Raw genomic sequence first — 14,504 nt, 5'->3', positions numbered from 1 at the left:
TCCCTGCGTCACATTTCCATTGAGATTTGTTGTTGCACGACTGTTCGTGCATTGGAGAATCAGCATCATCGTCAGCCCCATTAGCATACCAGCGTCGGTTCCTTCGCTGCATCAAAGAGCGTCAACGCGGCACCCATTAACGTGAAGCTTCGGTTCCCTCATTACATCAATGATAGACAACTTATGCAATACACTCCTTGAAGGGTTCTTGTGGAGATTCTTAACAGAACTTATGATCAGCAAAATAATGATCCTCAAGTTCTTCCTCCTAGACATGCATTATTATCTCTGATTTTAATACATGTCTTTCTTTTGGGATTCAGGAGGAAAAAGGAATTGAATATAATCCTGCTGTCCAATTTTCCCGTGTGATTTTGAAGGAGTTACATTGATAATTGCTACCTATTTGGCTGTATTATATGTTTCTGGTTTCAAATGGTGCATGTTACCGAACCTGTTTCCAAGATTTACATGTATTACTTGTCACAGCTTCACTTGATTCCTTATCGTTTCTGTTTTCAGGTCAAGCTAGTTAAGTGCCTTGTCCAGAACATTGTTGTGGACATCTCCTTTAATCAGTTAGGAGGACTTTGTACTCTCTGTTTTCTTGAGCAGGCAAGAATTGAGACTTTTATTCGTGATGTCTAATTTGGCATTCAGGCACTTGATAGTGTGTTGCTTTCCCAGGTTGATTCGATGATTGCTAAAGACCATTTATTCAAGCGAAGTATCATATTGATTAAAGCTTGGTGTTATTATGAGAGCCGCATTCTTGGTGCCCACCATGGTCTTATTTCCACGTATGCATTGGAAACACTGGTTCTATACATTTTCCATCGTTTCCATTCCTCCCTGCATGGTCCTTTGGAGGTAAAGCTACTTATGAGAGGCTACAATAGATTTCACCAATTGAGCGTAGCTTATCTGTGCAACAGTATTTACTGAACTTGCATCATTTGGCAGGTTCTGTACAGGTTTCTGTACTATTTTAGCAAGTTTGATTGGGATAACTATTGTGTCAGTTTGAATGGTCCTGTTCCAATATCTGCTCTTCCAGAAATGACAGGTAAGAAATGATCTACAGATGTGTGCTTGTATTCTACACACTACTAACTCTGTAAGAACTATGAATTAGTTTGGGTTTGTTTCGTGTTATCTGCCTTATTATCTTATGATATGTTCAGTTCTAGAAATTATGGGAGTGTCAATTATGAATGATCTGATCAGTTTCTTTCTTAATTCTGTCTTTTACAAGATTTTGATCTTTATTTGCAGTGGAGGCACCAGAAACAGATGGGAGTGATTTATTGCTTAGCAAAGAATTTATTAGAAACTGCATGAAAATTTATTCAGTTCCAACAAAAATGCCTGAGAGCTCACGCCCATTTCCTTTAAAGCATCTGAACATAGTTGATCCTTTGAAAGAAAACAACAATCTTGGGCGCAGTGTCAGCAGAGGTCAGCAACTCTTGTTCTGTTTCATTGGCTATCCTTTTCTTTGTTTGTATGTGATTCTTCTGCAATTACCTGTAAACGCCATACTCAAATCAAGACAGGCTGAGTTTCTAGACATGCAACTGAAGCCATAACTGTTTTCTATCAAGTGTTTGGATCTTACCTGACATGTGATGCTGACTGGTGTCACATACTTGATGGCTTAGTGTATCCATTTAGTCATCTTGAATTGAGTCTTTCACTGTTTCGTTGCTTTATCTCCAGAAGGTTTGCCTCAGAAAGCTTGGAATAATAAGTGAACCTTTGCTTCGTACCTTTTATCATGTTAAGTGGTCACCTTTTGATGTATTGTCCATTTCTTGCACAGGAAATTTTTTCAGGATCCGTAGTGCATTCTCATATGGTGCTAAAAAGCTTGGGCGGATTCTTCTTTCTTCAGAGGAAGATGCAGAGGAACTTAACAAGTTCTTTATGAACACATTGGATCGACATGGAAGTGGGAAACGGCCAGATGTGCCAGATCCTAGTCCCATTTTTCTTGAAGCAACATCACTTGGTGTTAGCACATTCAGAGCTTCATCGAACTTTGATGCTGATGGATCTATGGAGGATCAGAGGTTCTCCAAAACAGTCTCTGTTGAAAGTACTAGCACAGCAACTGATTCTTTATGTGAGGACACTGCTAGCCTTAGGATGGAAGACAGAGAAGACCATCATGGTGCTAAGCTTCAAAGAGGGTCAAAGAACTTCAATGTACAAAATGTGTCCCGAAGCAGTTACAAGATGGGTTACAACCCCATGAGATCAGAGGGTGATGCATCTGTTGAAGGGGCCATTGTTTCAGGAAGCCGTCTGGCAGGAGATGCGAAAGATCTTGCCAGCAACAGAATTACGGTTCCAGGATTTACAAAAGAGACCAACATAGGTTCTGATCATGAGCCATGTACTTCATCATCTGGAAGAACTGCTGAGGTGCCCCATCTTCGATTTTCTCGGTCAAATACATATCCTGGAAAGATGTTGGTTGCCTTTATTGATCAGTCAGAAGTTTGCACCTCCGATATATTGGAGAAGGTGCCTTCTTGGCAGCAATCATCCAATGATCGAGTTCACCTTTTTTCAGATGATACACAGAAGAGTATATCTGTAACCAGTGGTGCACCTCGATCTTGTAGAAGCAATGAGAGTTCATATGGTTATTTACTCCATGATTTGGTTTCCTACCCAGTGGAAGATGTACGCCAGACCAGCCAGTCACAGGTAATTTCCACTGGCATGGTTCCTTCTGGAAGTACCAGTGACATGTTACATGCTGGTATTAGGATTGGAGCTGGTGGAAATTATGAGGCTGTCAACCATTTGTCAGACCTAACTGGTGATATTGACAGCCATATGCAAAGTTTAGAATGTGGCCGTTGGTGCCATGAGTCTACCTTGCTTGGGCCTGTCCTTCCTTTCCATGCAGTATCAAGTTCCTATCTTCACAACAGACAGGCATACGAAGGCATTCATCAGCCTTCCCAATCAAAGCACATGTTACCATATGTGTCTGCAAATGGAGCAATGATTGGTCCTCCATCCTCTACGACTGGCAATTATTATCATATGAACCCACCTATAATTTCTGGTGGCTTCAATATTGAAGATTTGCCCAAGGCTAGAGGAACTGGGACATACTTTCCCAACATGGTATGTTGTTTCTGAAAATTTGGGAGTAACTGTTTACATTTTTCTATTGATTCCTTTAGTTTCTCACATTTTAGGCTTATACAGAATCAACGTATGTACAAGGAGAGGCAGTCCCCAGCTAGAGGTAGACACCATGTCATATATAACCACATATCATCCCAGAGACCTCGTAATTATGGACGTGCTGCTATGGCTGCCACCGATGTCAACTCAAGTGGACAGCAGGGTATTGATGCAGGCTTGCAGGAAAGGGGCAGTAATGAGCCCTCTAGACAAGAAATGTTAAAACCATCCTATCCTGCAATCGTCCCCAATAACACTGGGTGGCCAAAACTGGCATCACCAGCAACAGAGCCAGTTTACCCTTTCAGTAGTGGCCGTGGCAAGTTGGCACCTTTGGAAATCTCAAGTGGTAGGCCAATTATGAGGCATTCTCCCAGTACAAATGGACTGTCTCCGGCCACTGAGGGGCTTGAGTTTGGTTCTTTAGGGTCTCTGCCTTGGAGTTCTCTACAACAAGAACAGAATAGAAAACCAGAACCGAGCTCTGTATATACTGCAGCTTCTGGGGCTATGTTGCCAATGCCATCTTCACAGAGACCAGTACATGGGCGCCAGGAAAAGTAAGTGTGCAATATGTTTTACTGCTTCACTGTCAAGTGTTACCTTATTTCCGGTTGACATTTGCTAATCGAAAAGTGCAGGGCCCCACAGTCGTATCATCTGAAGGATGAAGACTTCCCACCTCTTTCTGTTTGAGTGCATCTAGGAAGGTGTCCTATAGAGATAAACTGCGAACAGTAGAAAAAGAAAAGCAGCAAGCGCTAACAAAGTCTGAGCTTAGCCTGATTTTAAACTGTATAGTAGTGGAAGGGGCGGTATTGTACATGTTTGCCTGATTTTTTTCCCTTTCTGTTGTCATATAGTGGCTACAGATTAGTTTTTATATTGAAAGGCTCTCTATTTCCCCTTCCTTTTTTAGTGGGTGGGCAGCCAGCATACATGTTGCAAATGATCTTAGAGTGATTCCACTAATACACAGTAGAGAAAAAAATTGGCCAGTTGCAACATTGATAGGATCTTTGAATGTAATTCCCCTGTTATTGTTGATTTGATCTTTATACATCATGCTCTATTGCAACTGCAGAAGCGAGTTCCTGCTTCAAAATATTTCTGCATATTTTGGCCCTCTCTGTTTCTTGAATGGCTGCAGGCAGGCACACTGAAAACATGTTAGACTTGGCAAATTGCATTCCTGGATGATCCGGTGTTGTGGTTGGTTTCCATGCAGATGATGATTTTTTGATCTGAAACTAGTGTTGGGTGTGTCAGTGTTGTGAATTTCATTGAAACACGGGTTTCGACCCTGGTTGTTTGTTTCGGAAAGAAGAGTGGAGCTGAAGTAGATTGCTTCAGTCTAATATCCAGTGATTGGATTAGTAGGTCACCAATTGGCATGCAAGGATGATGCTTTGGATGCATGGAAGTAATGATCTGAAGGAAATGGATGGGGAAAGATTAACAATTCTTCCATCTTTGATTAATGAGCTGTGAGCAAGAAAACTTACAGGAGCAATGGTTGTCCCCAGAAAATCCACCAGCTCAGATCCAGGAAATGGATTCGTCCATGGAATGTGGCTACATGGAGTTGTAGGCCTTTTGGCACTGAACTTTACAGAGCTTGCATGCCAGGGAACATGGTGAAAACAGAAGATCCCTTCTGTTTTCTTTTTGCTCAAATGGAACTTTCAACCTTTGCAAGCCAGTAAACATGGATAAAAAAGAGAGGTGGTGGTAATGTGTGGTTCAATCATGGATTGGCCATTCCATCTTCTCTCCCCTCTCCTCCTTCTCCCAACCACACAAAAATTTCTCCAGTGTAACTCACAGAGTGCATGCCAGGGAACAAAGGGGGGAGAGGGATGGCCAAGGTATGATTCCATCATCAGCAGGCCCTCCCCTGACTGTCTCCTTCCAACCACCTTCTCCCCCACCCAGCCCCCCTCCCCCATTGGGAAGAGTGTGGTGTCCCCTGACTGCTTGTTTCTCAAATATTATATGTTTTGGCATGACTTGCTGTTACTCTGTTCCTCTAGAACAACCTAAACATGGAGATGAAATTCCAAGTTTTTGCTAAGTAATCATTTTATGCTTTCAATTTTCCAGCCAAAGCATAGATTAGAAATAGAAACCTCTAGATTACAAGATTTTGTTTGGGTTAAGTATCCGATCCCAAATCACGCATAGAAGCTGTGGAACATGTTGGGGCCTTCATTAACAATCTCAATCCACTTTGCCTGATTGGATATGGGCATGGTACCTGACCAGCCCATACACAATGCCATGAGCATAGAAACCCATTAAAATGCTCACATAAGTCAAGCACATACAACCGTGCAATGACTGGATATGGATAAACTAAAAACTAGATATCAATAAATCTGGATCTTACCACATCCAATTTGGATTTTGATGCACGCTGCCACGCATTTCCAATGAGTAGAAAAAAATATTACGTCATGGATGGGTCCGTGTGAAATAGATCTAGTTGAATACAGACTTGAATGCATGGTTAACATAGGTGCACCTGGCCTGCAACAGACGACCTCACTTGAAATGAATATGATCTGAAACTAACTGTTTGAAGACATGCTCCACACATATCAGGTGTTCTTCAGATAGTACAGGCTGGATAATGATTGATTTGAATTTGAAGCAGTAGGTCTTGGTTCAAACTAAGTCTAACGGTGTAGAGTTGACACTGGGCCTGAAATTTACATGGTTATAGATTTTGCAGAAAAGAGGTTCGTAGCAAGAGTTGTCCATGTGAAAGGTGCAAATGAATACATAATTTGGTATAGTCCATTCAAATCATTACAAAATTCAACTTGTATACCTTTTTATCCCATGTATAGGAAATTGGATATGGATAGGTCAGACTGAACCCAATCCAACTGCATTGTAGATAAAGACTAATCCCAAAAAAAGAGTTTTCATTTGATCACAGTGTGCATGACAAGTAGGGGTGGAAAAATCGGACCCGACCCGTCAACCCGCTTCTTAGCTGGGTTAGGGTTTGGCTTAAACGGGTTTGTGTCGTAAATGGGTTGACCCGCCTAACCCGTTTATTAAATGGGTTGTGTTCATGTTAGGGGTATGCCAACCCGTTTGACCCGTTTAATAAATAGGTTAGGCGGGCGGGTCAACCCGTTTACACGAACCCGTTTATATATATATTAACTTATCTAACCCTAACTCCGACCCACCAACCCGTTTAATAAACGGGTTAGGCGGGTGGGTCAACCCGTTTACACAAACCCGTCAACCCGTTTAATAAACGGGTCGCCATGTCGTGTAATCGTGTCGTGTCGACCCAACCTGTTTATTAAACGGGTTAACCATATCGTGCTGGGTTACCTGTTTAATAAATGGGTCATGTTCGTATTTGCCACATCCTACCCGTTTAATAAATGGGTCGTGTTCGTGTTGAGTTATTCTGACCCGCCAACCCGACCTGATTGCCACCCCTGATTTAAACCAGCAAAATATGTAAATCCGTATGCATCAAGATTTTTATAGGTTTTTTTTTTCTAAAATTTCACCTTACAAATGAGATCTACATGCTTTGTTTTATATAAATAGACTCTTGTATCATCCAATTACGATGTATAAGAAAGACCTTTTAAGACTTAAAAATCAACAGCTCAAAATTTTTATAAATATTCTAGCATAAAAATTCACATTTTTTTATCCGGTTACATTGATCCAAGAGTCTATTCTAAGCAAATGGACTACAACGAATGCATATGCAGAGTTAGATTTATAAAAAAAATTATAAAAATCTCAACTCATACCAATTTACATATTTGAGTTTTCCTATATATATATATATATATATATATATATATATATATATATATAGAGAGAGAGAGAGAGAGAGAGAGAGAGAGTAATGCATTGGCATTTTTTTTCACATCTAACACTATAGATGTGATCTATAGGTTTTGTTTAGTGAGAACCGACTTTTGGATCACCAGAATATGACTTGTATACAGGTCTTTTCGGTGATCCAAAATCAATGGCCATGAAGGAATCAATTTTTTCGGCTCATAAAAGTATATTTTTTTGTCAAAAAAATATGATTCAAGATTTGATTCCCATTAAATTGAGCATGCTAAACACATATAACGGTTCAAATCTATCATAAAATAATTCAAACTATAAGGCAGAACGAGAAAAGTGGGCCTAATATGTTTAGTTCTCATATATATACATATATATAGGCAAGGGTATTGTTGAACGCCCTTCCCATCAGCCGAGGGCACACACACACTTACTCGTGCATGCAGGCATGCATGTTTTGTCAATAAAAGGGCATTTAGCGGCATTTGTGACTGCGCTAAAGGCCTCACAGTTACATGCCCTTTCAGCAGAAAAAAATTTCTGCTGGTTAGTCCAACCCCTTCCATCCACTGTTTGGGTGTCCACTAATATGCCCGGCTCTCTCTCTCTCTCTCTCTCTCTCTCTCTCGCTATATATATATATATATATATATATATATAGTAACACAAGTGCGCCATTTCCTTGTGGACATAGATTTTGAGGACTTTTTTTTAACTGACTACATGGATGTGATCTATATGCTTATATGCTTGCTTTTTTGCTTTTGTAAGTATAGCTCTTAGATCACCGGATTAGGCCATTACCTTATGTAAGCAGGTTTTTTAGGCTTGAAAATCGATGGCTTAAAATTTTTGTAAATATTCAATCACCAAATTGTCAAGTCATGTTTTTTATCAAAAAGACAAAACATTATCTGACTGTTGATTCCTAGTAAATGGACTGTGCCAAACACATATATGATCAAATTTGTTAAAAAGTTGTCATAAATTCCCCTTCTACACATTGGTTAGAAGTTTATAAATGCGCTGTAAGAACGGACCTGGGATCTCACGCAAGTTTTTTGACACGATAGAGAGAGAGAGAGAGAGAGAGAGAGAGCAAACCAGCGTTGTTGCCGAATGTAGCACTTTTATAACCATGGCAACTCTTGAGAAGGGTGACGCTCGTTCCATCTAGCCATTCAGTACGAGTTAATGAAGTTTAGGTCACTGCGAAATATTTATTTGTTGGTTAATGGAAATAATTTTTCTAAATTTCCCCTAGGATTTTAGGGCTTGAATTACTCATTTGATGCATATAATAGATACTATTGTATTTTTGAAGTATGGTGTTTTAGCTTTGGCTATTCAAGGTTTTTTTGGCTGGAACTGCTAGTGGTTTTATTGATTTTCAAACACTTAAAGTATTCTTGCTGTTTCTGTTTTCCTCGAGAGAACTGAAGTACCATGGTAAGGTAAAGGCTATAATAGATTCACTCAGGGGAACAGGGTGTTAAGCTACTTTAATCTGTTTTCTGAAACGGGGTTGAGAAATTTTGTGTTCAAGAGGTGTATGACATTAATGACGTGAAATGGTGGTAAAAATTGATGCCTCAAATTGTAGTTCCCTCCTTAATACGATCTTGTTCAAGTGATCAGCAATTGTGAGCATAAGCATTTATGTGTTTCCTTGAAAATTTTGCTCTATTGACCTATGTTATCATGGCAAAGCCATGATGATATCATACTTCTCATCACATGGGGAGGTTTTAGGGCTCTGGCCGGCAAGTTTGGCTATGGGTGGGGATAAAGATCAGACGTTATGTGGTAAAGCTGTGTTGATGGGAACTAGTTCTGGATCATTAATTTTTGTAAATGACTGTCAAGAGCCCTCAGTGTCTTGTGTTTGCTTTCAAGGTGAGCCAGTTCAGTGGCATTGGATGCCAATGTTGGGCCGTATGTGCACACAAAACCATAATAGATGAAACTAAGCAGTTGCCCATAAACTTCTGTCATGCTATCAAGTTAGATTTTAATGCGAATAAATGGTAAACATTTCAATCATGCTTGAACACAGGGCACTTTTTTTTCTATTATATAAAAACATGGGGCACTTGATATGGACATTTCAGGTGTTAATTTCAGTGGGAGCAAGAGTTTGTTGCTGGAGAACCACTCTAGTTCAGTCAGCTGGGCGAGAGGGTGGATTATGGCAGAGGTAAACATCACTCTGTTTGCTGCTGCTGGGAACTTCCAAAAGGAAGATTACCTGGCCTCAGTTTAGATGTGTATATTTCCTGCATTTTGGAATGCCTAAACCTATGAACCCTTGTTTGAGATGTGCTGCTTGGAGTCATTTCGTCTCTGGACTTAAACCAACCCCTAAAAAAATGTGCAGTACTCTGCTGGGTTAAATTTGAGCCTATGGTCTACCTTATTCTGAGATGGAGAATGCCCAACCTTCTCTTGTACTTGATCACCAAGTGTTTGCCTTGAAAATGGATGTTGCGAGCCTGAGTGGTGTGTTATAGAGAACAATTATTCTAAAAAGAATATAAAGACTCTACCTTTATGAATGGTATTACATTGTCACCTGTCCGACGTTCAGCATTGGTGCCATTCTGACCTGTTATGTTGAAATTAACAATCCTGAGAACAATACCTGAAATTAATCAATGCATTGAAAAAGATGTTAGGAGCTTTATGTTCCAACATATCGTCTTTGTTCTTTTTAGATTTTCTTGGACTTTTTTTAGATGGATTTCATAATCAAAGGTGTTAGACTTAGAACCCTGAGATTGTTCAGATTTTGAAGAATCCTTGGGGTTCTAAGGTCACGTTTGGAAGTTGAAAAAAAAAAACAGAAGAATTCTGTATGAAATTTGAAAAGAATAGAATCTTCTTAAGCCATTCCAAACGAATGAGCATTTTTTCATATGAAACATTTTCAAAATTTGGTCGGATTCTCATATTCATTCGGATGAGAATCTACGTTTGCAGCTTTTCTACACAAAAACCTCCTATTCTCTCTCGCTTACCAATTTTTAGTGGCTTGCAAGGGTCGCTGTTTGCAGTTATGTGCTTGAAACATTCGAAGTAAAATGCTCTATAGAAATACATTAAAATTTGTCGATAAGCTGAACGTGGATTTGGACCTCAAGTACTGCGAAAACTAGGAGGTTGTATTTTCTTTCTTCTGTTGCAATTTAAATCCAACTCCATGCTCCCCCTGACCCTTCCTCGTCTCTTCGCTTTTTAAAACATGAAGCCTTCCCTTTTTGGAAACTAAAGAGAAGACAAAAAGAATGGAAAGGAGAATATAACAAAACAGAAAAAGACTAAAAATCTTAATGTTCGTGGAAACCAATTTTGAATTGGATGTTGGATCGGCCGGGGGTTCCCACCGCCGGTGTGGTGCGCCGGCGGCTCTGTCATCACCTAGCATACAACCCCTGCAAAGAAGAAACACACAACGTACCTGAGGCGGCCATTGACGAGCTGTTGTGCTTGTCGAAGAGGGGTTTCCTTCAACTCAGCCGATCTGCAGCCACCACAAGCGCATGCCTCCGAATGCTACCGGTGAGTCGACCTCTTCCCTCCTAAAATTTTTGTATTTGCACTCTCCATGGGTTGCTTATGAAACCCTTTTTATAATCACCGAATGGAAACGGTTAAGCAACCGTTTCACTTTTATTCGGTAATGGGTTTAACGTAAGGAGCAATTTATGTGGGGAAGCGTTACCCACATCGTGGGTAACCACCACCAACGTGGTGGTTTAACCCAACATTCTCCCACTTGTTCCGACGATAAACCCTTTAACCAGAAAACTTTATGGGAATAACTTGATGAATAGAATGACCTTTTTATTCTATTCTAAAGGTCCTTAGTTGAATCTCTAATCCTTAGGAGATTGACAACAACCATAATGAGAATCAAAAAACTGAAAGTGATCACTTTATTTATATGCATATGTCAAAAAAGAGTTTAACAATCCCATCCTCATTACATGTTCGGAATATAATCCCGGTGCTAGCCCTTTAGTAAGAGAATCAACGATCATCTCTTTGGTACCAATATTGACAATATGCACTAAATGATTCTCCGTCCTTTCTTTAACAACAAAATACTTCAATTCCATATGCTTGCATGACGTAGTACTTTTGTTGTTGTTCGAAAATGACACTGCAGCTTCATTATCACAGTAGACCTTCAGTGGCTTCCCAATGGAATCAACCACCTTTAACTGTGATATGAAGTTCTTTAACCATATAGCTTGCGATGTAGTCTCGTACAATGCTATGAATTCTGCCTCCATGGTGTGGGCAGCAGTGGTCGTTTGCTTTCCACTCCTCCAAGAGATCGCTCCCCCAGCAAGTAAGAAGACGTACCCAATAATAAACTTTCTACTATCAAGGCATCCTCCTAAATCCACATCTGAGTAGCCAATGACCTCGAGGTGATCAACTTTATGATATGTTAACATATAGTCTTTTGTCCCTTGCAAGTACCACAAGACTTTCTTGGCAGCCTTCCAATGGGGTAAACCTGGGTTAGACTGAAATCTGCCAAGTACCCCTACTACAAAAGAAATATCTGGTCGAGAACATGTCTGCGCGTACTGCAAGCTGCCAATAACTGATGCATATGGATAAACACTCATCTGTGCTTTGTCAATATCGTTCTGTGGACAATCCTTTAGGCTCAACTTGTCACCTTTTTATATGGGTGTAGAACTAGGAGAACAATTCTCCATCCCATATCACTTTAATACCTTATCTATATAGAATCTCTAGGAGAGGCCTAGAACACCTTTTGCTCTGTCTCGACGAATCTCTATGCCAAGAACATAAGCAGCCTCACCCATATCTTTCATATCAAAATGTGATGCAAGAAACTGTTTTGTCTCTGAAAGTAACTTTATATCGTTGGTTACAAGTAAGATGTCATCCACATACAACATCGATATAATGAACTTACTCCCACTTTCCTTAAGGTATATACATTGATCAATAATGTTTTCTGTAAACCCAAAAGTCACAATGACTTGGAAAAATTTAATATACCACTGTCGGGAGGCCTGTTTAAGTCCATATATTGATTTGTTAAGCTTGCATACCAAACGATCATTTTCAGAGAAACCAAGAGGTTGTTCCATGTATACCTCTTCATTCAGATCCCCGTTGAGGAACGTTGTTTTCACATCCATCTGATGTAGCTCTAAGTCATAATGAGCTACGAGGGCCAAAATAATCCTCATTGACTCCTTAGTGGAGACAGGAGAAAATGTCTCATTATAGTCAATGCCCTCCATTTGGGTGAATCCTTTAGCAACCAATCTTGCTTTATGTCTCTCTATGTTACCTTTGGAGTCCTTCTTGGTCTTAAAGACCCATTTACACCCTACGGGCTTTACTCTATTAGGTAACGTGACAAGATCCCACACTTGATTTTTAGCCATAGAGTCTAACTCTTCTTTCATGGCTTCTATCCAGTGCGAAGATTGTTTGCTTTCAACAGCTCCCATAAAAGTCAACGGGTCATCATCCATATCTATGAAATCACCAGGCTCCTAAAGGTACACCACATAATCAGGATGTATGGCAGATCTCCTAATCCTTATGGATCTCCAAACAGGTCGTTCCTCAGGCTCAGATTGAACCTGATCATCCTGTTCGTGCTCTTCCGCATTGTCCACAATAGGTTCACTTTGGATTTGTGCATTAACAATCGAATGATCAACCACACCATCATTAGGAATAATAATGTGGTATCTTTCGATGTTTTCCTTAACAGGTGATGAAACTGGATCATGTACTTCCTCAAAACCAAGGCTTTGAAGTGCACTCAATCAACTGAACCATCTTCTAGGAATTTTGCCTTATCTGTTTCATCAATCTGTGGTGAATGAGATGGACAATAAAACCTGTACCCTTTTGATCTTTCTGGATAACCAATGAAATATACACTGGTTGTTCTTGGATCAAAGGCTTTAATGTGAGGGTTATACAGTTTAGCCTCTGCAGGACATCCCCATATGTGCATATAAGACAGTGATGGTTTCCTACCTGTCCACAACTCGTAAGGAGTTTTAGAAACAGATTTCGTAGGAACCTTATTCAAAATATACACAACAGTCCTTAAGGCTTCACCCCACAACTTTATGGGAAGTGTTGAATAATTCAACATAGCTCTGACCATTTTCTTAAGAGTACGATTTCTCCTTTCAGCTACACCATTCTGATAGGCACTACTAGGCATGGTATATTGAGGCACAATGCCTTCCTCTTTAAGAAATTGCGCTAATGATCCTTCCCTTTGCCCCATCTCAGTAAATCTACCATAATATTTGCCACCTCTATCAGACTTGACTATCTTAATAACCTTACTGATTTGTTTCTCTACTTCTTTCTTAAATTCCTTAAACATCTGAAAAACATCAGATTTTTCAAAGATCAAGTAGAGATACATATACCATGAATAGTCATCAATAAAGGTAACAAAATATTTTTCGCCTGTGTAACAGGGGGAAAATGGTCTACATACATCCGTATGGACTATTTCTAATATCTCACTATTGCGTTTAGCACCCTCTTTATATGTGTTTGTATCCTTAGCCTTTATGCAATCAACACATGAATCATTGTCAGTAAAATCTAGAGATTGCAAGATCCCTTCATTTACCAGTCTCTTTATTCTCTTTTCAGAGATATGACCCAACCTTCGATGCCAAAGCATGTAATATTTATCATCTGCTATGCTACGTTTATTTCCAACCAATGCGTATTCAGAAGTCAGAGACTCCTGAGTTTGGATCTTCATATTCAATCTATATAAACCATCATAAACTGATGCAGAACCAATTTCAATTAAATTTCTGAATATGAACAATTTGGAATTTTCAAACTTAAAACAATATCCAAATTTATCCAACTTTGAAATTGAAATTAAGTTTCTACTATACGATGGAATATAAAAGACATCATGAAGATCTAATACTAAGCCCGTATTCAGAGTAATACTGCAGGTTCCAATACCCTTCACATGTGAACGCATCTTGTTTCCCGAATAGATGCTTTTCTCATGCATTGTTGGTTCCCTTCTGCTCAGGAACAACTGTAGACAGTTGGAAATATGAACAGTAGCACCAGAATCAATCCACCAGCTATTTTCAGAAATATGTAATAAATTACATTCATGAGAAACAAATGACAAATTACCTCTCTTTTCCAACCACTTCTTATACTTTATGCAATCTGCCTTCATGTATCCCTTCTTCTTGCAAAAGAATCACTTTATGGGAGCAGAGCTGGATTGCTTGTCTTGGGATGACTTATCCCCAGTTGGCTTCTTCCTAGCATTTCTCTTAAATGCATTCTTCCTTGGTCCTACCTTGGACGTATGAGAAGCCATATGTGCACTCTGCACCTTCTCACCTTTCATCCTCTCTTCTTCTTAAACACACTTGGACATGAGTTCA

General features: G+C 39.7%; 1 protein-coding gene across 1 annotated transcript in view; it reads left to right on the top strand.

The window, feature by feature from the left end:
• LOC149821022 (uncharacterized) overlaps positions 1 to 4,312 on the top strand; it is an 84,759-nt gene extending 80,447 nt beyond the window's left edge. Inside the window, exons 3-9 of the mRNA XM_089983403.1 lie at positions 523 to 615; positions 688 to 870; positions 964 to 1,066; positions 1,276 to 1,458; positions 1,823 to 3,144; positions 3,229 to 3,767; positions 3,849 to 4,312. Coding sequence (XP_089839529.1) covers positions 523 to 615; positions 688 to 870; positions 964 to 1,066; positions 1,276 to 1,458; positions 1,823 to 3,144; positions 3,229 to 3,767; positions 3,849 to 3,903 — 2,478 coding nt within the window. The 3' untranslated portion in view covers positions 3,904 to 4,312. The remainder of the gene's footprint in view (positions 1 to 522; positions 616 to 687; positions 871 to 963; positions 1,067 to 1,275; positions 1,459 to 1,822; positions 3,145 to 3,228; positions 3,768 to 3,848) is intronic.
• The last annotated feature ends 10,192 nt before the right edge of the window (positions 4,313 to 14,504 follow it).

The sequence above is a fragment of the Nuphar pumila genome, chromosome 12, assembly GCF_984573655.1.
Source record: "Nuphar pumila chromosome 12, dmNupPumi1.hap1.1, whole genome shotgun sequence".
Taxonomy (NCBI): Eukaryota; Viridiplantae; Streptophyta; class Magnoliopsida; order Nymphaeales; family Nymphaeaceae; genus Nuphar; species Nuphar pumila.
Note: the sequence above shows the minus strand (reverse complement) of the source record. Positions and strands in the feature narration are given on the sequence as shown.